Consider the following 27,837-nt stretch of genomic DNA (forward strand, 5'->3'; position numbering starts at 1 on the left):
AACGATTCTTATTTAAATGACTGATTAAAAACCACCACCAAAAATACCCTGAACATGGTGACCATGTCTTCTTCCCTTCTATTTAACTCTTAGCACTCATCAACTCCCTTTCCTTTCAAAATCTACCCCAGAAAAGCAACAATGAAAGAGGGCGGGAGACAACACTCAGTACCAAACTGAATCGAGCCAAGGACAAATGGAATTTAAAAGCAATTCTCTGGCATGGAAAATTTTTCTTATAAAATATTACCTTTATCTGTCATTTCATCGAGAGATTACACCACCCTTCGACATATTAAAAGGTCTGCGGATAAGTCTCCGATGAAAGATAAGAATGTATTTGTATAATACATTTCACCAAGATATATTAGAGAAACATATTAAAGAAACTGAAGTTCATAAAATGTAATTTTATCAATTATATAAAAATCGTGAAACAAATTTCTCCAACAGCTTTCAGATGCAGGCAGCATTTTAAAAGGGGCTAAAAAAATATCAGTCAAAATAAGGAGGTCATGTAATATTTGAATCCTTTAAGAATCAATTTCACTTAAAATAAAAATAAGGGAGATAAAAAGAGAGAATTCAAAGTGTGTTCACCAGCAAGTTCACTAAGCTCCTAATTCAATTATTCTTTCCTCCACTGAATTAAGAAATTTGGGGGAAATTTCGCCTTGCCCTGCAGCAATGAGAAAAGAGAAGGAGTTGTGTGATATTGGGATCATTGGCCATAATCCAGCCAACTCCTGCCGGGCTGCAGCTCGCTCTGAAATGGCTATTCAGTCCTGATTGCTATTCAGTCCTGATTGAAAGGCATCAAGGAATGGAAAGAGCCGAGAACTTCCGGTGAGAGTTCCTACAATGGTGGGTCTGATCCGTACCTTCTCAGCTTGCCAATGCTGGGATGAATTAAATGAAGCTAAGAGCAATTTCCAAAGAAACAAAACGAGGTACCGCCCTACACAATAGTCACATTGGGCTGTTTCTTGCTGTAAAATGTTGGGAAGAAAAAAAAGGATAAAAGCCTTTGGACAAATTCATTGAAGAATCTGCCAAGAACTCTTCAAAACGGAAAATATACTGAAGATGACCCGGCGCCACAAACAGCTGCAAGTGCTCTGGAAGGAGACTCTGCCGTAGACACCTGCTATCAGCCGCTATCAGAGATAAAATAACGGGCTCACCCAGTGTAACCACTCTATGTCTTTATTTGGGTAGAAAGTACAAAGGTAGCACTTGCTTAAGTCAACAATGTCGCGCATCCTAAAAGGCTTCGACTCCACAAAGGAACTAGAGGCAATAGTTCATCGTAAACTGAAAAATAATTCTAAAAGCAGTGCGACAGCTCTGACAGTTCATGTAAGCCCTGAACAGACCAAAAGAGCTTCCATTTCATAAATGAGTGGTGTTATCTCTGTACATGATACTCATGAGATCGTCATGGAAAAATCACATCTGTTACCTGTGTTCCAGGATAAGTATTGATAAAATGGAAAGATTAAAAATAGATGTTTTCAGGATAAAAAGAGATCAGAGTTAGAAGACTTCAGGAACTCAATCTTCTTCAATTAGCACAGGAGAGACCAAAAGTATGACAAGACATTCAGGAATATTAAAAGAACCTGGAATTTTACTCCTTGTACACCAGACAGCAACTAAGCCTGCCTCTCTGTCCAGACAGGTGTGGGATCTGTGGTTCCCTACCTCTCTGTCCAGACAGGTGTGAGATCTGTGGTTCCCTACCTCTCTGTCCAGACAGGTGTGGGATCTGTGGTTCCCTACCTCTCTGTCCACACAGGTGTGGGATCTGTGGTTCCCTACCTCTTGGTCCAAACAGGTATGGGATCTGTGGTTCCCTACCTCTCTGTCCAAACAGGTGTGGGATCTGTGGTTCCCTACCTCTCTGTCCAAACAGGTGTGGGATCTGTGGTTCCCTACCTCTCTGTCCAGACAGGTATGGGATCTGTGGTTCCCTACCTCTCTGTCCAAACAGGTATGGGATCTGTGGTTCCCTACCTCTCTGTCCAAACAGGTGTGGGATCTGTGGTTCCCTACCTCTCTCTCCAGACAGATGTGAGATCTGTGGTTCCAACCACTCCCTATCCATGTCCCAAAAGGTGCATCAGCTCTAGGAGTGGCCTGTGATTACATTTCGATCCACAACCTCTCTTCACATTACATACATGGGAGCAGACTCCAAAAGCATTTCCCTCCTGTGGATAAGAAGAAATCTCATCGATGCCGACACAGACCTCATCCTGCTGCCTGTTCCCAAAAATCTATTACTGCTCTGCCTTGTAGAAGATAAATCTGAAAGGTTAGAACAGTTCCAATAACTGCCGAAAATGACCAGAGTCTTCCATCCATTAACGTTGGTACAATCAAAGCAACAATTCTTTCAGTCAATGCTGCAGCCCGCAGGTTTCTGAACAGCATCAGTGGGAGACGACCACAGGCATCCAACCTCACAGTTAGGAGAGTGAGGACCACAGGAAGCTGCTATGAAGCAGTGCGATTGTTCTTGTCACAATACATTATACAACAATGTAACTGAGGAGTTGTGAATAAGCTATTATCCTGTTACCCCTATTTTCTAACCACCAGAGCAACTTTAAAGGGAAATAAAGAAGAAAGGGGGCTGTTTGAACTATATTGGAGTGCGTATATACACATGCACAAAGAAGTATCTGTGTAGCATCACATGGCTCATCTTTGAGCTGTGCTCAGTTTGTTGTATTCTGAATACAGAACACATTCCATGTATGTTCAATTGTAATTCTAATGTCAGGCGTATTTCAGGAATCACTCAACATTCACAGGAAAAGTTCCATCCAATTTACTAAGAATTAAGTAAAGCGCAGTTAGAAAAACTTCGCTGAAAGGAAGATTCACTACAAGAGAACTGGTCTTGTTTTAAACAAAACCAGGGCAAATATGAAGAGAGCAATTCATTTTGCTATGACTTCCATGTCCTTTATGTGGTCTATACTGTTGCATCAGAATAGAAACCTACTACTACCATTAAAACAAAACCAGTAAAGGCTATTTTAGCAATCCAATCATTACATTGTGGGTCAAAAATGTGTGTACTCTCTAGTCTAGCTCAAGGGAATGCAATACCTGCATACCATGAACTCCTGACACTAGAAGTCTAAGTCCACTTACATTAACCATTTAGAAAAGGTATAAAACCATTTGTAATGGTTACAGAAAGTCCAGAAAGCCTCTCAACACATCGAGGAGTCCATCATGAGACATGGTGCAAAGGATGTCAACATGACACAACAGTATGACCCAACGATGAAGACCTATCCGTGCTTTGCCATTCTAAGAGTATCGCCATCCAAAATCAGGCCAAAATAAAATGGTTTTTCAGCTGTCTACAAGAAGATGTAATGTCTTTCATTGCGTACTTTTATTATCAAGGGACACTGAAATGAACGATTCCCTGATCTAAAATAGTGAGATTCAAAATTCACCTCTTTCATTATTCAAAATTCATTCTTTTTTCACTCTATTTAGTCAAAACCAACAGAACAACAATCTGTGACAAACCTTAACAACACAACATTTCCTTACATAATATACAGTCTGCTGGGAAAAATAGATCCCTTTTTTAAAGATTATCAGTTGGTAATTTCAGTGACTTTTTTAGTCTTCGGTGACATTTGTCTATGCAGCCAAAATGAGCCAAATGTTTCACTGTCAATCTGAAACGTGTTTGGGGGTTTATTTATTTTGATCCAGTTATGTTTATCTGCAGACTTTAAAATGAGTTCCTTTGAGATAAACTGACAGACTACTGAAACAAAGAAGGTTGATGAGGTAACTTGTTAATAACAATAAATGACTCAGCAGTCAACCTGTGAAACGCACCCGACGGTTTGTCTGAATTTCTCCCGTATTTCCTGTCTATTTACAAGATTCAGTTGGATAAACTAAGAGTTTGGGAGCAAAGCTGTGCGTTAACAACCAACCACCATAGGAACGCATTCCAAACCACAGCAAACTCTGCTTATGAGGCTTGGTCCCAGGTGGAAGAAATGCTCATGTCTAAAATCCTCAAGGTTCACACAATAATCAGGTTTAACAGTGCATTAGATTAAGATTCCCGGGCAAGACTGTTCCATCCCCCACATTCAATACATTGTGAAAGGCAAAACACCCACTAATCTTCCATACAAATGGAAATTTGCTGTCACAAGGGTGAAGGGAAGAGTTCATTCATCTACAGCCCGACTGTTTCCACACTGTACCATAGAAGACACATTCAGAAGAGACAGCAGCTTCCAAGCAGAAACAAGTTCCGTGGCTCAAGCCCCTCTGCAAGGCAGCACCTTTGGACAGGAATCTTCAATTAAACTTTAATATTTACAGAAGATGTCAAACTCACTGTGCAAATGTTCTTGTTCTGAAGTTAAGCTGGCATTAGAACAGAAAGGAAACTGGCTTCTCTGATGCTACATTTCAAATACAATACCATTTTTTAATAGAACACTTTTTTCGATAGGCAGAGAAGACTTTCTCAATATACGCTGCAAATTTAAACCCGAAAAAACATACTTTCTGTTTAATAAATATTTAATGGCGTTACCAAAATCAAGATTCTCTTTATTATAAGACAATCCTCATGCTTTAGAGACATACGGACTTAAACATGAGCAGTGAATACCTCTAATCAGAATAGAAACAAAACCAAAGGTCAAGGACCCAATACCAACTCTTGTGCATTTCCCTAATGAAAGGTATCGATATTTACCAAACCATCATAGAAACAAAACCTGTAGTTTCAAGTATCCTGCAGGAAAACATCATGAACCCAGTTAGCCCAAGAGCTATTTTGCCATAGAAAAAGGGTTCTATAAAAGCTACAAGTTACAGACAGATCTCATTATCTCATGCAAGCACACACTGAGTAATACCCTGAATATTGTACTATACAGAAGATTTCCTCAGCTATCCTCATCAGCCCTCTGTGTCCTGGCCAGCAGCAGCACTGCCCGCAGCCTTGCCACGGCAGCAGCAACTCACACGTACGGACTTGCCCTTTCCATACATTCTTCCCAACTTTTTCTGCTTCTGACTCTTAATCCCAGAGCGTCAGGGGTTGGAAGGGACCTGGAAAGCTCATCCAGTGCAATCCCCCCATGGAGCAGGAACACCCAGCTGAGGTTCCACAGGAAGGTGTCCAGGCGGGTTTGAATGTCTGCAGAGAAGGAGACTCCACAACCTCCCTGGGCAGCCTGGGCCAGGCTCTGCCGCCCTCACCAGGAAGAAGTTTCTTCTCAAATTGAAGTGGAACCTCCTGTGTTCCAGTTTGAACCCATTACCCCTTGTCCTATCATTGGTTGTCACTGAGAAGAGCCTGGCTCCATCCTCCTGACACTCCCCCTTTCCATGTTGATCCCCATGAATGAGTCCCCCCTCAGTCTCCTCTTCTCCAGCTCCAGAGCCCCAGCTCCCTCAGCCTTTCCTCACACGGGAGATGCTCCACTCCCTTCAGCATCTTGGTGGCTGCGCTGGACTCTCTCCAGCAGTTCCCTGTCCTTCTGGAACTGAGGGGCCACAACTGGACACAATATTCCAGGGGTGGTCTCAATTCAACTTTGAAGTACAAGCCAGACAATTGCTACGTAGAAACAGCACTTCCTTTACAGAGTTAAAGAGTTTTAAGGACAAGAAACTGCAGAGGTATGAGGCTACACCAAGCTGTATTTCACAGTATTTTCTTCTCACTTGTATCTATAGGATATTGGTCATTTTGGACACTCAGTTTTTCAGAACACCTGATGCTTTGCAAAACAAGGAACCTCTTCTATTCCACTCCCATAATTAGACTGTCAACGTGGTCACTGGGTTTCCAGCTGACACTGAAGTGCTTGGACAGGTCTCCAAAGATGGTCCCATCTCACCTGCTTAAGGCCGACGTGACACACACTCCAGCACTGCCTGTGGAATAAACACCTGCAGATGGGAAACCAAAACATCTGGATTTCGAGGATTTTATTCTCCCCGCTCTCCTTGTCTATACCAGACTAAGTTTGTACTGATACCTGGTGAGCCACCTCACAGCACTTTTTCATTGGTGGATTCTGACAGATTTTATTCTTTTTCTGGCCTCAGACAAAATTCTGCCATTCATCTCTCACAATGGTGTCATTCCCTGAAACGCCAGCCCAGCCAAAACCTGTTTGTTTTTTAAAGACAGCCCTTTTCCCAGCACTTATCCGCTGAAGTAGAACAAAACCTCAAAGACAGACAAAATAAACGCACTCAGGATTTCAGGATCTCAAAGCTGTACTGTGCAATGACATATTTTACCAATTCCTCCTCTCCCCCAGGATGTGTGTCAGGCCTCCCTTCTGCAGCTCTGTTTGGTTTGGTTTTCCTTCAAAAAAAGTAGATGCATAACACTAATTTGGCAATCTCAAACTATTCTAGTTTTGTTTCACAGAACTTATTGCACTTCGTCAGGGGAGAGGAAACAAAAGACAGCAAGGGATGTGGACTGCCAGCCTCAAAGAATATTTCTGTGGGGAAAAGTGCGACATGCATTATTTTAAAGGCATGTGCAGACAACTTCTTTCCATAAAACTAGGGGGTTAAAAAATGCTTAGATTTCAAATGAACATGAAAAAAATACATATTTTCCATTTCTCCAGAGTTATAGTTACATTTTACTCCAAATTCAATCCAAACACACAACCCTTATGTGCGACACTACAATACGAATACAATTCATCCAGCAACAAACACTCTATAAAAACCAACGTGCTTCATTGCAGCTGCAATATATTTACCATGTACGTTCTTTAAAGTGTTACATCCTACTGAATTGCTAACATAACACTGAGCTCAGCCGTTGAGACCTTTTGTTCTTTGTTTAAAACAAAAGAATCTAAGCTTACCAGTAAAAAATGGAAATATTCTTTTCCTGCATCATTTGAATTATCACTTGGGCTTTTGTCTCAAGAACTGACAGAGAATATCAAAGTGTTAATTGAAACAAGCAGTATGTAATCCGCAGGACATCTTTAGCATATGTTTCCTTCCAAGGGCTGACAAGAGCTTGCTTGGATTTTTCAGCACTAGAGTCTCATGTTTCCATTTTTAGGCTAAAAATACGAACAAGAAATCTTCCATGTTTACATAACTATATATTTTCCCAGCAGCATCTTTCCACAGGAATCAAACAACATTGTATCTGGTTTGAGACCTCAAAAAATACGATGGGAGTACGGTACCATTGGCATGGAAACGTTGAAAACCTCGTCTGTAAAGCTGTATTTCTCTTCATCATTCAAGAGAAAATAAATCCAAGCCGAAACCCGGCTTCGTGACGGAACATTCTTACTGATGAAGAGAATGAGCTAGTGGATGTAACAAGGCAAAGCTCAATACTCAAAGCTATCATAATTTAAAATTAGACATAATTATCCTTAACAAAACCAGGCACTATGGAAAGGGGCTTTGGAACAGCTGCTCCTCTTCAATTTAAATGCTCATTTGTTTTACATTGACCTAGAAATCAGTATCTTCCTAACCAAAAGCCAATTAGATAATAGTCTCTCTTTCAAGCTTGTAGAATACTGATTTTTTTAATGTCTTTAGTAGCAAAAAGCAAAGAAACAAACTGCAGATGATGCCACAAGAATGCTCTGCTCCAATATACACAAGCACAATGTGAAGGTTCCCTTCTGCCTGTCTGAAAGTGGGGTTTGCAGCCCAGGAAAGGCACCCATGGCTTCCTCGGGCTCACCTCCCGTGCAGGACAGGCTGTGGAGAGACGTTCGGTTTGCCGCAGTAGCACCCCCCAATTCCTTCCGCAGCAAACCGACAACACACAGCACAAGAAACGTTTCAGACGCCGTCCTCCCAACCCTGCCCCGAGTTCGGTCACTAAATCAGGGTTTTGGAAACAGAAGGATGTCAGATTATTTCAGTGCTACAATATAAACGAGCTGCTTCTCGAGCAACACAATTAAAGACACAGTTTCCTACGGACTCAAGGTTGTCTTTTAGTGATCTTGCTCCCTCCCCTGTGGTTGCAGAGGTGAACCCGGCTCTCCCGTTTCACCCCCAGCTCACAGAGCTGTCACACTGGAGCATCAACCAGCGCTGCCAAGACACAACACACAACCAACTGTCTCGCTCCCAGAGAATGTGAGGGGGCGTCTCCCACTCAGTTCCAGTTCTTACAAAATTGCAGCTACAATTATTTTTGACATTTTTTCCTCTTTTCAAGACTGGATGAAATTGGCTTGGAAGTCACCAGCAAAGAAGGAACAACTGCAGGAACTTTTATTCCCTACGACTGCTCAACGTTTCTGGTCATCGTGATCATTTACACCATTACTTTCAATTTTGGTGAAAGTCAATGCAAAAAAATACATATGCATCTACAGATCTGTTCCAGCTGTAAAGAGACAAAATTACGATGAGTGCCAGTTTGATTACACTCAAACACAAAGCCATAAACTTTCTTAGTCTTCCGAGTCTTGGCAGCATCCCTAGAAAAAATTCTTTCCATGGAAGTGGAGTCTTTTCTAAAAGCATCAACAAAAGAAGCTGCTTAGCAGACGGTATCATACTGAGTCTGACGGGATCCAGAAAGAAACCAATTAACACAGGAAACCGCATTACAAAAAAAGAATTCAATTCTACCAAAACATTAGGTCTTGGCAGAACAAAGAAACACCGGTTATCACCAGTAACAACGCACAGGTCCATGTTGAAAAATAATCTGCTAATGCAAAAGGTGGATGGTTTAATATTGAAAGAAGCCTTCTGAAATGTCAAAGTTGGGCAGTAACCAAATATATGGACAGAACGATCTCACAGCACAACACGAACCTCTACAGTCGAGGTGGAATTCAAGGGAAGGAGCAGCTCTTTCAAGAACAGGCAATGGAGCTGAAGAACCCCCCGTCCCCTGAGGTTTTCTGCTGAGCAGGAAGGTTACCTGGTGTCGGAGCAGATAGGGTGATGTCAATCCTGGACAAAAATCATTATTTTAATCCTGTATCAGCTTTTCCAAATGAAGAAAAAGTGGTAGTAACACCAGTTACATTTTTTAAAGATTTTTATGGAAAAAAAATAAGGTTGCAAGTAAATCACTGCAATTTCTGACAAGAGTTCTTAGGTGCTTTTGGATCTGGGAGATGGGAGTCAAGCTGTTTCAACTACCGCCTCTGCTGATAAAGTCAACGTGCAGACATCAGACTTGGAATTGTTCGGAGCTTTTAACTTGCCTGCAAACTACATTTCTTAAATACATAAATAAATAAGTAAACGTATCTCTAGGAAACAGCAAAACTTTCTCAGTTAAGAAGCTGTCAATCAATTTAACTTTTAAAAGCAGCTGTCAGAAGAGTTACCATTGAATATGACCATTCCATATGACCATTGCCATTCCACGGCAACAGCTGACAAACCTACTGTAACAGCAGAGGACGAACAGCCAGGTCAGCACGGTCAGAGTTACCCGAATAACTGGGTAAGGCTGGTCCGTTCAACTGTTTTGGTAATGCAATCAAATGGTAAATTACTCTAGTAGGAATTAGGATTCAGGCAACTATAGCATGAAGAGAACATCTGCAATTCTGTAGCTCCACAGATCTCTCCTGGATCCCTTTATTTTATTTTATATTGGTACCACATTTGCCAGTTTCCACTCCTCAACTACTGAGACTATTTTGAGAAATTGGCTATAGAGCACAAATAGTATATCACACATTTCATCTTTGAATTATTTTAAAGCTGTGTCACTATCTCCCTTTATTCACTGAATTAACACCCTCCTTTATTCCGTTTTAACCACTCCACCTTCCTTTTAACAAGTCTTAACTCCTATTAGGGGCTGGAAGGGGGAACACTGCATTTCCCTGTCTTGACGAAGAGGTCTTGAATTAGATTTCAAGGACACTATGAAGATGCAAGTCTCTTAGCTGATGTCCCTTGCTCTTCAACAAGCTTCCTCTCCCTAAGTGAGTCCATTTTTTTGAAATTGAATGTGGCTCGAGTGGGTTTTTGACTATTTTACTATTTTTAGCTCTGGACACATATATTTCAGTTGCAGCCTTTAGGGTGACTTTTTTAACTTACATTTTGAACCAGAACCGACCATTGCTAAGGATAAAAGTCACGTTACCTTTCCTCCCATGGGGCTCTTCGCTAGAGCTTGATGTGTCTTACAAAGCAGTCGCTGAATATGTAAAGTCTGCCCTCTCCGTGTCTCAGTGTGACCAGCGGCCAGTCTGCATCTGAGCAACAGAAGGCTCCCCCTAACATTTCATTTACAATGTCCCATCTTCCTTGGGACACTGCAGTTGGCATCACCTGCCTTTGTCACACAGTGGGTCTGGAGTCACAGAATCCCAGAATGTCAGGGGTTGGAAGGGACCTGGAAAGCTCATCCAGTGCAATCCCCCCATGGAGCAGGAACACCCAGCTGAGGTTCCACAGGAAGGTGTCCAGGCGGGTTTGAATGTCTGCACAGAAGGAGACTCCACAACCTCCCTGGGCAGCCTGGGCCAGGCTCTGGCACCCCAACTGAGAAGAAGTTTCTTCTCATATTTAAGTGAAACCTCTTGTGTTCCAGTTTGAACCCACTGCCCCTTGTCCTATCACTGGTTGGCACCGAGAAGAGCCTGGCTCCATCCTCCTGACACCCTTTCCATATTGATCCCCATGAATGAGTCCCCCCTCAGTCTCCTCTTCTCCAGCTCCAGAGCCCCAGCTCCCTCAGCCTTTCCTCACACGGGAGATGCTCCACTCCCTTCAGCATCTTGGTGGCTGCGCTGGACTCTCTCCAGCAGTTCCCTGTCCTTCTGGAACTGAGGGGCCACAACTGGACACAATATTCCAGGTGTGGTCTCCCCAGGGCAGAGCAGAGGGGCAGGAGAACCTCTCTGACCTACTGACCACCCCCTTCTAACCCACCTCAGGTACCATTGGCCTTCCAGGCCACAAGGGCCCAGTGCTGGCTCATGGTCACCCTGCTGTCCCCAGGACCCCCAGGTCCCTTTCCCCTACACTGCTCTCTAATAGCTCATTCCCCAACTCACACTGGAACCTGGGGTTGTTCCTGTCCAGATTCAAGACTCTACACCTTCCCTTGTTATATTTCATTACATTTTTCTCTGCCCAACTCTCCAGCCTGTCCAGGTCTCCGGATGGCAGTGCAGCTTCCAGTGTCAGCCACTCCTCCCAGCTTCGTGTCATCAGCAAAACTTGCTGATACTTCACTCTATTCCTTAATTTGATCCAAGTTTCAGTGCTCGGGTGATCTGTGCTACTCACTGATGCTTCCCCTGTTTCAGATGGGGATGGGGAGGAGGATCTTTGAACACACAGCACCATCCAGCCACAACCCCAACCTCTTTACCCTTTCCCGTATATTTTAAGGACACAATACTGGGACACAGAAGAGACAGTGAGACTGCCAGTCCTCAGCACAGCCATGTCAGAATTTGAGCATTTTATGGGATTAAAGTAATTATCTGTAAAACATACAGTAGAAAATGTAATAATTATACTTCAGGGTAGTGAACATTATTATACGCTTTCCACTACTCTGAACCAAGGGCTTCAACACGGAGCAGAAGCTTATAACAAAAAGGATAAGCTCAATTATGTAGCTTAGGTGAAATGGAGATAAATGAACTTTATCCATTTTACTTAACACAAAAATGGAGTTTTGTCAGCCTTTCACTGCCTGCTCCAGAACGAGAAACTCTGGGTACCTGCTGTTCAACACCTCAACTACCGGAGAAGCTTCCTGATGAGCAAGGAAAAACAGAGTTAACAAATACAAACGGTTGCCCATGACTATTTTCAGACGGAGATCTCACACAGTACAGGCAAAGCTTGATGATAAAAGCCTTGTTAAGAATGGGACACAAAAAGAAATCAGATAACAGATGGAAGGGCACGCACCATTGATGTACTTCATTGAATAAGTCAGGCACAACACCTTTCCCTTGAAATTATTGCCATTTATAGTAAGTCAAGGGGAAGAGCAGCAGCTTAACTTTTGCTTATGGAAAAATTGAGGAATTCGGCAATTAGAACAGTACGGGATATCTATCACACCATCGCAGAGCCAAGTTCAATGGCCAAGCACCCCTCCAGTTCAACGGATTTTCATCTATTCTTGACGCTTTCCCAGCAAAGCTGATAGCACGGATCTGTCTGACAATAACCCACATGCAACAAGGTCCCCAGGGTTTTCAACACCTCTCATTTATACAAAGATGTTCTTTTAAAATATAATCTATATATACCTGTTTTCTAAATAACCTTTAGCATTAAAAAAAAGAGAGGGAGAAACATTCCATTCAATTTATTAGAGTGCTCTCTTGGAATTAAGGGAGCACACAAATCACCTGATTTGTTTGTAGATATTACCCAATATTCATATGTGTTCTTATCAGCCATAAGAAGGTCCAGTTTTCTTTCTACTCTGTGTCAGCAGCATTTTAAACACAGTATGTAAATTATATAGAGAAAACAAACATGTCAGCAAGCCAGTATTCAAATATAGAAAATAAAAAGATGTCATCGTCAAATATACCGCTTTAAACAGCTGCCTATTTAATCAGGATTGCCGCTGATGCCTGATCAATGCAATTTGACAATGTTGACGTGCACTTCTCTAAACTCAGATGATTCTGCCTGTACGTGATGTTACAACAACGCTGATGAAACGCAAACAGTAATGAAGTCCCGACCTTTGTCTCCAACCCTTGGGTTCTTGACACTGCAATAAACACGCTGTGTATTTTCTTGGCAACAGTTCATCTGTTCAATTGGTTCAGTTACCAAGATGTAGAAGATTCAAAATGCAAATTTGCCAAACTACTTGAAACAAATATGTAGCAAAGTATCTAACTTGAAGTCTTGGTGGGAAAAATGTAGTGTGTGCACTGTACCTTTATTTGTGTAAACCAATCAGGTAGCAGTGTTCCCCACATCAAAGGTATGCAAATACTTGTTTCTAATTTTGAGTTAAGACAAACACAGAAACTACATTAGACCCCAAGTTCCGTGTTTTATTTAAACTCCAAAGAAGAGAAGTTTAATTCTAAGTTTCACATGAATTTGTTTTCATGGACAAATTATGAACCCTGCCATAGGAGTTAATCATATAACTACCTTTAGTGTCACCGTACCATATGACTGCATTAAAATAATGAGATTGGAACATTCATTTCTTCAATTAGAGCTTTGTGGCTTCAAGCACTTAAAGAACAAATGCTGCTATTAACCTAGACCTTACCCCTCCAACATGCACTGAATATATTAACGGTGTTACCGAATCATGAGGTCACTGTGAAAACGTCGGTCTCACTGGATTCCATCACAAAGCAAAATCTTGAGGATTTTAATAGGATATTATTTAAGGTATAAAATTAACATCTCTTATTAAGCTATCTCGACAGCTCATTTAATTTATCAAGCTCAAAAAAATATTTTAAAGGTCATTTTAGGTTAATTACATTTCACATCTTTTTACGACAGATCTGAAACCCTGCACATCTTTCAATCCTCTGTTACAAACATCTCCCCCTCACCAATAACTTCAAGTTCACATTGACACATTTTCTGTGTACTCGCACTATAGGTTCAACATGACTATATTTGTGATGCATACAGAATTTTTTTTTTTAACAGAAACTTGGTCATTGCAATAAATACCAAAAGCGAGAAGCACCCCAGCCAGTTGTTCCAGACCATTTACTAATAAAACTCCTTAGGTTATAGCTGGTTTGGTTTGAACGCACAAGCATCCTCTCAGCAAATTCCGCACCATACGTACTTAGCTGGCCACAACTGCTTTCAATGAAAAAAACTCCAATCAATCCAAAATGCCACAATCCAAGAATTCTCCTCATCTACTCCTACAATAAACAAAGCTTTGAAAAACAGCCTGGCCATTATTTATCCTCATATCTGTTCACAATGGAAGAACTACAGGTATTGACTCTAACTCACGCTTGCTAGTGTCAGGGTTATTGTGGCTTCATACCTCGTGTCCTCACAGCACAAGGACTCTGCAGTTCCCACCCGTGAAGAGCTTAAACCTCACAACTCCTGAATACACACTCAGGATAGCAATAATAACACAGCAAAGCCAGGTAAGAGATCAAGTTATTCCCTGGCTTCTGAACGCTTGACTTTAAAATCTAAATATTTTTAACATAATCAGAAGAGAATGACACAGGCAAACTATTTGCAGCGACTACAGGAATGTTATTTCCTAGCACTGCCCATTTGAGCTTCAAACATTTCCCGAGCATTAATAAACTGAGCTTTACAGAAAGTCTGCGAGGTCCTGCTTTCTCCAGCTCTACTGATGACCAAGTGACTTAACCTCGCTGTACCTTACTTTATCAAAGTTCAGATATCAGGACTGTTGCATAAGCCTGGCTTTAGTACTACTGTTGCACTTACAAGGCTACACTTACCTCTGCCAAGAGATTTCACCTCTCCCCCTCCAGTCATCTGGAGGTAACAAGGACTTGAGATTAACGCTCAGGAACGATGCGGAGTGGCAGCTGTTCAGAGGTGAAGCGTATAAACCACTGTCCCATTCTCCTCCCAGTGCTCAAATAAGCAATCACTATGTCTCTGGGGCTGAAACTGTTTGAATGACTGAAAAGACACCAAAATGATGAAGTATGGGAAACATAGCAAACAAAAAACATAGACGATTATGCTACTGATTTCTAGAGCGACTCCAAAGCTTTTGCTCGGTCAAAGAGTTAGGGTGGGTTTTTAATATGTCCTAAAGCTTGAAACAGTTAGCATTAGTGCAACAAAGCAGTTTGAAACTTAGGCAAACAAACATTTTCATGCTTAAATACCCATCCCCCTGTTATCACATCCTAGGAAACAGTCCCAGAAGTGTTACCAGACACAGGAGCCATCCATACTAACATACTCAATGCAGGCATCTCACATTGCCTTTCTATGGAAATACGCACCAAAAATCACCAAAATAAAACAACCAATTGTCAACAATTTGAAATTATAAAGCAGAATTTTTATTGTCTACATCAGTATGTTTTTATATAGATGTCATTAAGAACCACAGAACACCGCTCTTATGGAACAAAGCCTCACTCACTGAAGACAGTCTGAATAATTCTCAATATTTTATCTTAAGTTCCTCACAGCTCCCCAAGCAAAAAAAGCTCATTTTCCATGCACACTAGAGCGGTTTCTCATTTTACACCTACAATAGTGTTCTGTCAGGAACAAAACTGACTGTATGTGCCAAAAATCAATTCAACATATTCACAGACAAAAAAATAACACGCGGCATCTGAAGATAATGAGAACTGCAATCATTCAAACTGACAGGCTAGCGCCCAACAATTATCACAAGGCGACTTTATGAATTCATATTTCCTACAATGACAAGCCTCAGGTTACACAGAGGGTGTTCAAATCTTCTTCCAAGTATGAAAATCTCCTTTGAGCCAATGAGTCCACTCCAAACGGAATCCACTTAACCAAAGGGACTAAAATATGCTGACCGTGTTTATTAATGCACCGAAGTTTCTTCAGCCCAAGATGCTGACTGTGTTTAAGTAATGCACACTGTCTATTTAATATAACTTTAGTACAGAATTTATCACAATTATTTGCTGTTCTTTACACAGATACACATGAATTATTCAGAATGAAGTTTATCAGTGAAAAACCTATCAGGACTATCAGTTTTAAATGCCATTGCAAAGCACGTGTCCTGAATCTATCATAAAAACACATAGAATTACAGCATATGCATTTTAGTTTTCCTATCAGAGACACCTTAAAGCTGTGACAAAGTCCCTGCAAGCACTCTAAACACTGCCCACTGAGCAGAATTTTGTTCAGAATACTTAAATACATTCAAAGAAGCTCTTCTGCAGTTTGCTTATAATATAGTTTACTTCTTTGCAAAGCCCTTATTCTCCACTGTTGCACATTATCAGATCCACATTCCTCGTTCTTTCTTCCAAGTTCTATCACTCAGCTCATGCCAACACATACAACCCTCTGTCTAGAACTCGCTCCCTTCCTCTTCCTCAAGCCCAGGCCTTTCCAACAAATGAGGCCCGGACACTGCTTGGGTTCTTCAAGCAACACTCGTCTTCTATCTACGCCCTTAGAGCCACATCTTCCAAAACTGATAAAGCACCCAAACTGTCAAAGATTCACCCATAGACTTTGCAGCATAAGTAAATTCAAATTTTTAATTAGCATGTATAAACGTAGACCTCACATGGTCTTAATGTAGAAATCCATTTACTTCCCACCTCAGATTATTACAACTGCTACTTTAAAATGCAATTTCCATTGCTTCACATAGTAATAAAATCCATTCATTTGTACAACTATAGTTTCTGTTCTCTTCTGCTTTTCTGACAACATGAAAACATTCAATTCTACTTGTACAGCCAAGTACTGAAAGTTTTCTACTCCCCGTCATGGAATGAGTGGAACACACTTCACTGAAAAGAGAGAAGCAGCACTATGTTTTATTGAGGTAACAGTGGTTTGACAACACTCAACAAGTTCGATGGCAAGGTTCACCTTATTAATTACTGCATGGAGGAAATATACAGAGGAAAATGGAGTCAGCCTCCTGTTAGGATGTTTCACACACGGACTGGGATGCAAGGGGTGAAGGAAACCCTGCTGTTGAGTCACAAGATTCAGAATGGATGCCCTTGCTTTATAAACTCCTTATGGAGCCTCAGTGCAGCTAGGTCCAACCTTAGTCCCAGACTTGGTAAACGCTTTATGCCTAAGGATATAAGGGATATAAGAGTAAGGAATATAGAGGTTGTAATGGTTAATACTGGATGGTCACATGGATTGGTAATGTTTCATTAGGATCAATTCTGCATGCAAAGTTACCAAGGCAAAAATCAAAGTTATTATACAAGGTTACGCACGATATCAATTTCTTACCAAAGATGTGCCATTGGTAAAAGGCGTCTCTGCTCCAAGGAGCAACCATGAGAGGTGTCCCAGCTCAAGCGGATATCACCAGCACGCAGAGCTCAAAGGCAGCTCACTTAGGCTGCCGTATATATGGAATAAAGTGGTTCGTTCACAGTCAAATCATATGTGGCGGAAAAGGTATGCAGGAGGCTCCTTGTACCCACAACTTCCTTTATTCCTTGACGATGAGCTTTGGAAAAGCCACCTGCTATTCATGTCTCCCACATGATCGGTGTCCCAAGCTCATCCACGGCCGTGCTCACTGCACCGTCTGCTCTTCGGTGGATAAGCTGGAGGACTCCATGGCCCAGCTCCAGCCTTGGCCTCCTGTGGAGCCTGTACCAAACCACCAAACCACCACCAGTCTGCTCAAGGGGGCTGAGCGCACCCATCACACTCCCTAAAACAATTTATGGTCTTCATCAGCTACAACTTTCACCATTATCCTTCAATAAAAATATTTTCAGCTGCGTTCAGCAACATTTAAATAGTCAATCTGTTACCACCTAAAATACAAACTAAAGGTTATCTATGACAAAACATTTGGGGAAAAGAGCAGCTGCACGTTTCAGAAGACACAAATGTAAATGAAGTTTGCTCATCAGATTCAAACGCCTGTTTCTGTACCAAGGACCCAGTCAATGAGCAGGAGGCAGCTCTGTGCACAACTGGCGTTAATGATTTGTCACCCAACTAGTATTGGATTTTTCAATAAAAAGACAGAGATTACAACTAATTCTTTTGTGAGGAGGTAGAGGCCTGAGCTCTACGCAGTCACCTCACTGCCAGCAGACAGATCAAGACATATCAAGTAAAAAGGCAGAGAGTGTGGTAGAAGATCAGCTTCTCTGCTTCGCAAACTAATGTTTCATTCGCTAGTCAGATACCTGCTGGTCACTGCAAACTCCGCTCCTCCCATAGGCCTCATCACTGTGAGATTAACAACCACGTCCCAGACATCTGCATAAAGCAGAGATCCTAAATAATAAACAGGAAATCCATTAAAGCACTAGGGACCAAGCAGGAGACTCAGAATTTTCTTTTATAACTAGGATGGTTTTTGAAGCAGAGTATAAAGAACCTTGAATTTCTCATTCCACTGCACTTCATCAAGCCTTTTGAATTATTAATTTCTGTATTGAATTGACAATCAATATAGAATTAAGGTCTCCTTTAGCTACAGTCTACAGGAAAACACCTCTAGCCCTTCTTTAGGTTGGCCTGTAGCACTGCTGTCATTTTGTGTTGAAAACACAATTCACTACATTGGGACCTCCAGTACTCCAGCACCACCTAGCAGGCCGTACACTAAAACACAACAGGGAAACACAGCTTCTGACCTCAAAAATTCAAACAACTTTTTATATTATTAGCTCCAAATAATATTTTTTAAATAATAATCTTATTTTATTCACAACCACCCCAACCGTTATCTCTGTGTTACCAGAAAAAGGATGTTGCAAACCACAGTATAGTATTAAAACACGAAGCTAATTCATACTCCAGCTAAAAAACAGGTCAGTTGCTGTGGAATGTGATCCCAGAAATCATATGCCAGTGCTGTAAAATCACTAAAACTTACCAGGATCCCTAAAAAGTTTTACAAAGCCGTACTCGGATGTTGGAGCAGCCGATTTCCGCCGGTTGCCGTGGCCCATCGGCAGATGGCAGAGCAGCACCACGGCCACAGCAAGTGCCACCACGAGCACTTGGATTACGCTCACACATTCATTTGAAGGGAATTACCTAAATTCTTCTCACCCACAAACCCAAATCTGTAGCCAAGTAGCCACTCCTTCTGGTAAGCAGGACTGATACAGAATGAAAGCACATGCTTTTGTGATGAAAAGCAACCTGCATGGGGGAAATACACTGTTACAGGAAGTTTATGTATTAGGTACAACTGATCCCACTGCTAATATCCCTAAAATGAAGTTTAAAAAGCAAAGGAGTAAAACTTTTGAAAATAAACAGTAAATGTTCTGTCCTACATCTAAAAAGCCTACCCCACTCGGACAAAGATAGCATGCCACGGTGTGAAGTCTGTCTCAGTGACCAGGTTTCCAATAACACCGCCTTGCAGAGCCAAGGACCCACCATCGCAAGAATGATGTTTCCTCCCAGCGTTGCCTAATTCACAGCTTTGGGGAAACCAAAAGTTCAGAATAAATCAGGCTAAATGGGCAGTGTTCCTGGCTCAGTGTCATTCAACACAGAAAGTTCTCTAGCTTGCTAGTAATTTGAAGTCTTTGCATTTGAGCTTTTCTGTCCTCCAGATCATTATTCAAAATCTGAGAGGTTTTTGGGGTTGGTTTGTTTGTTTTTAACCACTTCTAGAACAAGGCCAGGGAAAGGTGAACTATCTGGCAGTCTTTACAACAGCCAAGAATACATAAGTGTCTCATTTTATTCCAAACATTACCTTACAAAGCAAACATAAAACTGCATACCATTTGAAATTATTCACTGCAGAGGAGACTGTTCCTGCAATGTAATCTGGCTGGTCTGGCATCAGAAGATAGAGAGCATCAACTGCTCATTCATCAGACCTCATCTCTGAAGATTAAGGAACAGCTCTGACCGTGTTCTCTGTGGTACAGAATATACACAAGAAAGCTGACACTAAAGAGAGAACTGCAACCACCCAGCTAGAACCCTCAACTGAACTTGGGTTTTTCAGTTCCGGGAATACAAACAGTTTGAGTTCAGTACAGAGAACAGTTTAGAAAATCCAAATAAAGGTACAAAATCTTCCACAAAAGTATCTAATTTTCCATTAACAGGCTTCTTCAAATGTTTTCCCACCACCACAGTTGGCAAACAGAACACTCACGGTTTCTTATATTTGGAACATCTCAGACTTCCCCAGGCGTTAGATATTGAACAATGCATTTTAAGATGCAGCCCTAATTAACAGGTAGCACACTGCAGAGGTTGCTTTCACAAAATGCTGGAGACAGCGCTTAAGATGCTCTCTATGGGGGACACACACATTAAAAACCCCCACATCTCCACAAATGTAGATACATATTCAGTGTTAGTGCGGTGTTCCGCTGGAGCAACCTGTCCTTAACAACAAACACAAGGGGAAAATCATCCCTTGTCTGCCCATAATGCCCAGCCCTGGAGCATTAACACCTTGTGGCATTGCTTCTGGCAATCAATTTCAGTCACACTGAATTTTGTCAAAATAGCTGTAAGAAAAACACTCCCAATCTTCCTTCTCTACAACAATCACAACCTTCTCTTCACGAGCTCTTTTTACTTTCTAAAATTAACAGACTCTGATGCTCTTCATACCTTTCTTCATAAGAGAACGCATTCATATTCCTGATCATTCACATCGGCTGCCTTCAGAACACTGCCCGAGTTCTAACTCTTTACGACAAAGCGCCTGCAGGTTGAGATTTCAGATAAATAAAGCCCCAAATTAAGTCATAAGAGATTTTCCACATTATTACCCCCACATTATTACATTATTTTACTATATTTGGGTCTTGAGAGCAGAAAACACCACTGAGATAGACATAAAGCATCATTGTGGGTTTTTTTCCTCTGATTGCTTCCTTGGCTATCATAGGGATTTATAAGTCTTAAACAGGATGCTCCCCACCAGAACTCAATCTACTGGGATCAGAGCCACCCGTCTTCAGAGCAGATGATCAACACAAGTTCGTCCTCTGAAATCCTCACAGATATTTGGATGGCACATGGGTCAGATCAGCATGATCACTCAACAGTGACAGCGCTGGGCGCTCAGTCTGCCCTGGCTTCTAGTGGCAAGTTCTATGCAGACACATTAATCCAGACTATCACACATGTACGAGCTGAAAGATTCTGCCTAACAATAAATTGTGCTTATGTAGCTTGAGCACGTTAGAGTTTTATCTATTTCCAGTTCTTGGGTTGTTGTTGATAAGTAGCCTCGCTATCAGTCTTGTTTCAGAAGCTGAGAACTAATTTCTATAGATTTGCCATTGTTCATTTATCTTTTTGCTTTGCAAATGCTTTCAAAGTCGAAAAGAATGCAATTTAAGCACAGCAAACAATCTGTAGGATAAGCCACGGCTAGAAAGTAAAAACACACATTACTGAACGCCAGCAAAGCAATTTAGCAAAGGAAAATCCACTGATAGCTACAGTGCCAAAAAGAGGGAGCAGAAACAACGCAGACAGCTCTGAGTGTTCTGGCTTTCCCATACCACACTCCCACTTCTCTCTCCTATCTGTCTATTGTATTGCAACAAATGCTAAAAGAATTAAATGCTCTAGCAATCAAGGCTGGCATATTAAAATGACACTCTGCATTACTGAACCTACTCATCTCTTAATAGAGCTATTCTTCAAAGCAGATTAATTATACTGGCAAGAGACCTTTTGCTATTCTAATTTGTGAAACGTATTTCAATACCACAAGTATATTAAAACAGCTGCAGACGTGTACTAGGCTCCAAGATCCCAGGACTCGCTGCATTTAATTAGGTGTTCATCTTGTGACCAGCACTTTAGTCATTGCTTTAGAAGCCCACTTCGTATAAAAAGCCTTAATTTCTAGGTTTAATTAACCGCAACTGTAATTAACATACAGCCCCCCATAAAGTATGCAAAGACGGGAAAGTGAGCATATACTTCAGTACCTCACCGCATCACAGACGGACAAACACTGGATTTATAGCTCAATTTCTCTGCTTTAATTAAAAAGCAAATAATTTTTAATTATTTTAAAATAAGTTAATGGCATATCAGAATATCTGATAGACACCACAGGCACTGCCATGACAAACCGAAAATACATATTAGTAATCATAGCACAAACACATCTGCAGCTTGCTCAATTGTACCCAGCTGTTAAGCAACGACCTCCTATTCCAAACCAAATGTCAGAGAACTAATTCTTGGCTTTAAAGCACAGTTATTTTCATTAATTTAAGCTCTGAAGCTCCAAGGCCTTTGCCTGCCTCTTGAGAACAGGCCTCTATTTTAACATATTACTTTTTTAATTCCCATTAGATAAATACTTAGATGCCAAGTTCACAAGTGCATTTTCCCTCACTCTTGATCCAGTCAAATTATAACCCCTGATAAGAAAATAAGTTTAAGGCAAACACTGAACAGGCACCAAACGAAGACAAAACACAATTAAATCAGAAAAAATTCAATGTAGTACCATGTCTGAAAATGCCAAGACTACAAATACTTCATTGTGAAATCAAACTTAGTGGTAGCACAACTGCACAGCTTTTTGAACTTTAAAGATTTAAGTATCTTTTCAGAGCCTGGTGGTGCCAAACTGTCTAGGATCCCCCCAAAAATTCTAAGGGCTAACAATCTAAGGGGTAGATCCAAAGTACACCCGTTTACTGGAGGGGTCTTTGCTTCTAAACAGTCTTACAATGTAATATAAATTTTCCCCACATTACTTGCAGCTCTGTAAAGCAGTGAACAAAATTGCCGCATTAAAAAAGTTATTATAGAGGCAACTCTATGGAAGATCAGCAAGAAAAGCTTCTAGCTTTCCTTTTAGTCTACTATTTAGCAACTATTTATGTTGCTTATATGACTGCACACAAATAACTGTCTTTTCCTACCCTTGTATTTTCCTTCTCCTTGCACTACAGTGATTTTAGATATTTAGAGGTAATAAGGAACATCTTAAAACAAGATGTATGTTCCTTTTGGTTTGCAATTCAGTCTTGACTATAGGCATCTGAGTTTCCCCCCTACGGAACACCGTCTTCTTAGAATATGCTAATTTAGCAGATGCAACATTCTTCAAAAATACGTTCACTTTACCGAGACCTTTTGACAGAAACCACGCGGAAGAGCAGATGTCAGTTCCAGCTCTTCAGTTCTTGGACAGCTGCCCCTTTCAGCTTCATCCCCGTAGCTGTTCTTTGAGGAACAGGCAGAGGTAGCTACTCTGAAAGCTATTTCCCAATTAACCTTGTGTTCAACAGTTAAGTTCCCACGCACACATTTCCCCATACGCCCAGGGATATTTTCTTTCAGGTACCAGGCAGCTTAAGTAGCATCGAGGAGTGTCCCCAAAACTAAATTATTCTTCACACGCATTTTTTTCCTGCTTTTTGCCAAAATCAGGATGAATGTGTTCTCCTTCTAATTCACCCTCTACCCTAAAAAGGGCCCACAGGAACAAAATGCATCCACTGAGCAGGGAAAGCAAGGTAAAAACTAACGCACAGGATGACACCACACTTTATCCATAACACAAAACATCCTGAGTATTCCAGACTCACCAAACCAGCAGTAAGTGAAGGAGCAGACTGTCCTAGAGACTGATTCCTCATGCGGACCAGGTTTGAGGTATCTCCAGGTGGCTGCCAGACCGGCTGTCCCACTCCACTGTGGACGCTATTTGATAAGGGAAGTAGCTGTTTTCCTTTAAACACAAAAGCAAAATACTATCAGCTTGTTTTTCAACAAGTTTGCAAGTTCAAAACATGATGAAAACAAATATTGCATGTGGATAAGAAAGCATTTAACAAAAAAAAGCAATTTAAAGGTTTTGGTAGGTTAGAACTTCTAAGAGCACAATACCTGTCTATTCATTACGTTTGATAACTAAGTATTTCCAAAAAATCTAGTTTATATTACAAGGTAACAGGTAAATCCAAAACCTTATAGAAACATACTTCTATCATTTTACACCTTTCTATACTTCACAGCCTCAAAAGTAAACAATATTTGCTGCCAATTAAACAATTTATTGCCCTACAGAGAGGCCATGTTAATGTTGCAAAATCTCTCAAGTATAATTTTAAAAATTCTTATGGAAATGCTTTCATAACTGTAAAAATATTACCTCTTCTAAATAGCTTAGCAATCTAAATATTCCCACTTTCTCCTGTCATTGGAACATTCAGGAGCAGATTTCCCCCAGCTGGGATCAGAATGTAGTGTATGTTTAAACACTGGGTTTCTTTGAACCGGGGACAGATATTTTCTGTCTGAAAAATTTAACTCTTCAGCAATATCATATTATCTTAAAAGCAACACATTTCATAGCTTTCCCAAGTCCCCCTTGTATGTGATGGATTAGTGCAGACCCTGATCTCCCACGCTACATACACAACAGTAACGAGAGTAGTTGCTATCTCAACAAGTTCACGCCACTGTAGTTTACTGCAGAAAATACAGTAATCACTTAGAGTGAATTTGCTCCATACATTTTTTCTAGTCGATATAACACTCCTTTTCAAACAATGTCCAGCAGTAAATTTCCACAATGAGAACGAACCAAAGACAAAGTAGGTCATATTCTGACTCCATCAGGACTGACAGTTTCCTTTTACGTACAATGTCATTCTCAAAAAAAGGAAGATAGATAGTCCTGTGGTTCAAAACACGTAAGTGAAAAAGTCTGCAAATCTGGGTTCCATTATTGGCTTCCAGATGACTTCCTCTGTAACTCTGGTCAGTCAACCTCTGTACTTCAGCTTCACCATCTGCAGCATGGGAGCAAACGATACTGCTTTCCTTCAAGTTAGGACTGTGAGGCTAAATTACACACCCCCCCTCCTAAGCACGGTGAAGTTGCATTCAACAGATTATTACATGCTCAGACACTACAACAGGAACCACAGGGGCCAATGACGTTTGTTGCAGGAAGAAGTCTACATCTTTCATCACATCTATTGTATAATTATTTTTCTTTTCCCAGAAGCAACAAGCTATTTTAAAAATTCAACTTGACCTTAGAATTAGATGTGAAATATGACATTCACTACATAAAAGCAGCTACGATATTTGGAAGACTGTCACATGATGTGACCAGCCATGACACCAGGGGTGGCAGGAGGGAGAGTGGTGTCTTTGGTTTTTTTTTTAAACTAGCTTATGTTCATTTTCTGTGAAAGTTACCACCAATGGGCCAAGTACACATTAACAGAAGGAGTCAAAGTGTGTGAGAGATGAGAAGGCTCAGCTCTGGTGAGCAGACACAACATATGAGTAAGTCCCTTCTTCCCAGTCCCAGCCACGCTGCTTACAGCTGTGGACATCAGTTTGAGTTTGCTCATTTCCAAGATTATGTGTAAATGTGACTCTTCTTGTCTGCAAGATTTAAAACTACATAAATGTACATTACTGTATTTATCTCAGTAAAGCACTAATAAAGATAGCCTATAACATTAATTCAAATCATATAGTTATCTAATAGTTCAAAATACCAGTGCTTCAGAGCAAGAATAACATTACTTAAACCTCCACAAGATATAGTTATCTTATCCTTATTCTTTTAGTTCCACAAAGTCTGAATCGAGCAAGACAGAATTCCACCAAGAGTCAAATCTAAGGCAACCAGTTTGCATGTGTGATCACCTACACTCTTTAACTTGCTTCTGTTGTAAAAATAAGGTGGAATTATTTTCGGGATGGAGGCTGTAGCTAAAGTCTTTCCCTGCCATGCCTCAAGTCCTACACACAGTCCAAACAACGCACATTTAAAATATATATCTAAACATCTATGGGTTTGAATCCAGTTGGGTTAAACTGATCTTGTTGGGGCTCTTTTCCCTTTCCTGAATCACATCATAGTAGACTGAAAAGTCATTAAGATGAAGCAGCATCATTTCAAGACAGAAAATTTAAAAGAATGTTATCTCCAAAGAGAACAATTATTTTTAAAAAAGAAGCAGAACTTTTCCAGTTTTCCTGCTTCTGCATTTTTACTTTTATTTGCTTACTTTTACTCAAAAACCACCACACACGAACTACAGTACTGTCTGCGGTCACTGTGATCAGCCAGCAGCTGCGCAGTTAAACTTCTGTTCTCTAGCGACCAACCAACCTTAGACAACAAACTCACACGGGTTCAAAACATTACGAATGTTTCCATTTTTCAGAAACAAGCCGCTCCTTACAAAGAAAACATTAAGACAATGCCAAGCCAAAATAAAACACGTGTACTTTACTACTTATTTAATTCTATTACATCTAGCACCTCAAACATCAGAATATTTTTCTTCCCTTGACAAAAGACAGAGGGACCAGCACTGGATGTATTTTCGTAATCATGCAAATCACGCCCATGTTACTGGCAAAATGGGTGGCTTCACCCTCTTCCTCTTCCACCTGAGAGGCTCCAACCCTTCTTGCTCTTGCATTAACATGCAAATAGGCAAACGGTCACCTAGTTAGGGAGAAAATAGGCTGCAATTTAACCCTAGGGAGAAACAGTAGCATTTGGGCAGATGGTTATTTCATTCTAGACTGATCATGCAGCTCTATACATTGTAATGCCAGCATCACAGACTGATACCAGCTTTAAACAACTGTGAAACCATCTCCTGGCCCACATACGAAGTCTTTGAAAATGAAAACTACTGAGCTTGGTCCTTCTCTTTTTGCCTGAATATTAGACTAAGTTCACTACATGGTTCCACAGTGACAATTTAAGCTCTCTGAGAGGACTGAAGATTCTGCTCACAAAAGAGAAAAAAACTTTACACCAACTGAAAAAGCATCTACTTACTAAGCAACGTGTTTACTTTGAATCACAAATGCCCACAGTGCTTTTGAAGCCAAAAAGAAACTAAATCATAATTGGAACCTGATATCAAAGTCAGCTCCCCAGTAAGGAATAACATGGCAAAGTAGGCAAGCTTATAGTTAGTGCTGACCCTAAAGTAAAAGAGGTAAAAATGCATCGCTGCGATGCCTGAAGTTCCACCATTCCCTTCTTTTAACTTTGCATATTAAGCTTAGCTTCTAACTTTTCCCTCTGGGCAACATACAGAATTTCACTCCAAATCCAGTCTTTTTTTTTTCCATTCTTCTCTACTAATATTTCTTATTGCATCTTTCTCTTACATAAAATTTGTAAGCCATCCCAACAAGAGGTCACCTTTAGTTTTCAAGAGACGACTAATCAGTATCTTTTATTACAACTGTTATGCCAACAAGTAATACTGCATCTTTACTAGTAATGAATTGTCACGTTGTCTTTACAAACTGGCGTACCTGACAAGGAGCTTGCCAAGCTACCTCTTCGCAGCTTGCAGTCATCTTGACTGAGCTGACGATGGAGCTTGGTTTTCCCAGCAGATGCAAAGATGTCAGGATTGCTGAGCTTCCTGCAACGTAGCGGAGCGGGCTCTGTTATCATCTCCTGTAGGAAGAAAAACCAAGCGGAAGTTTGTTAGTATCAGCTAAATATCTGGGTTTGAAACGTACAGTCTCCAAAGCATAAAGAGACTGGTAAAAAAAACAAAACCACACACACAGAAAAACACTTAAAACTGTAAACCGCCCTCTTTTTTGCCACGTATCTGCACAGAAAGCACCGCACATGACGCCAGTCAAATATGGTCCTTGAACACTACTGTTGTAAGCAGTATCATTAATAATAGTCAGAAAAAGGCAATTATGCTACAGCAGTTATTTGCACTTACGGTATGTAGGAAAAGAGGTTACTGAAAAATCAGGCTCAGTTATGATTCAAACTACTTCTGGCTAAAGCAAAGAGTATTTTTCTCCTAATTTGTTGAATACTTTTTCCACTCAGTCTATGTCTAATATACCTATAAAGAAACTGTAGCAATGTCCCATCACAAACCAAGATTCCTATTACAAGTCGCAGCTCTACTACAAGACCATATATATATCACTAAACAATAATTAGGATAGCAATCATCTTTTGTGTAATGTCTTTGATTTTACTTTAAACGAAATTAGACATGTCTTTGTCAGGAACACTCCTAGAACAGTGGCAAGCACAACCACAGTGCTTTCCCTGTGCATTTAATTGTTCTGCAGGTGTTAAACTCCCATTTCCACCCAAAGAAGAACTACAAGAACTATCACACACGGATTTGAAGA

The 27,837-nt window shown here is 40.8% G+C and overlaps 2 protein-coding genes across 6 annotated transcripts in view; one reads left to right on the forward strand and one right to left on the reverse strand.

Moving 5' to 3' along the window:
* PRDX1 (peroxiredoxin 1) overlaps positions 1-27,837 on the forward strand; it is a 341,280-nt gene that overhangs the window by 171,364 nt on the left and 142,079 nt on the right. The window lies entirely within an intron of this gene.
* MAST2 (microtubule associated serine/threonine kinase 2) overlaps positions 1-27,837 on the reverse strand; it is a 183,384-nt gene that overhangs the window by 140,068 nt on the left and 15,479 nt on the right. For all 5 annotated transcript variants that reach the window (XM_071809900.1, XM_071809901.1, XM_071809899.1 and 2 more), the window contains exons 2-3: positions 26,980-27,127; positions 23,256-23,398 (exon numbers count right to left, since the gene is read on the reverse strand). In XM_071809900.1, the coding sequence (XP_071666001.1) occupies positions 23,256-23,398; positions 26,980-27,127 (291 nt within the window). The remainder of the gene's footprint in view (positions 1-23,255; positions 23,399-26,979; positions 27,128-27,837) is intronic.

The sequence above is a fragment of the Patagioenas fasciata genome, chromosome 6, assembly GCF_037038585.1.
Source record: "Patagioenas fasciata isolate bPatFas1 chromosome 6, bPatFas1.hap1, whole genome shotgun sequence".
NCBI lineage: Eukaryota > Metazoa > Chordata > Aves > Columbiformes > Columbidae > Patagioenas > Patagioenas fasciata.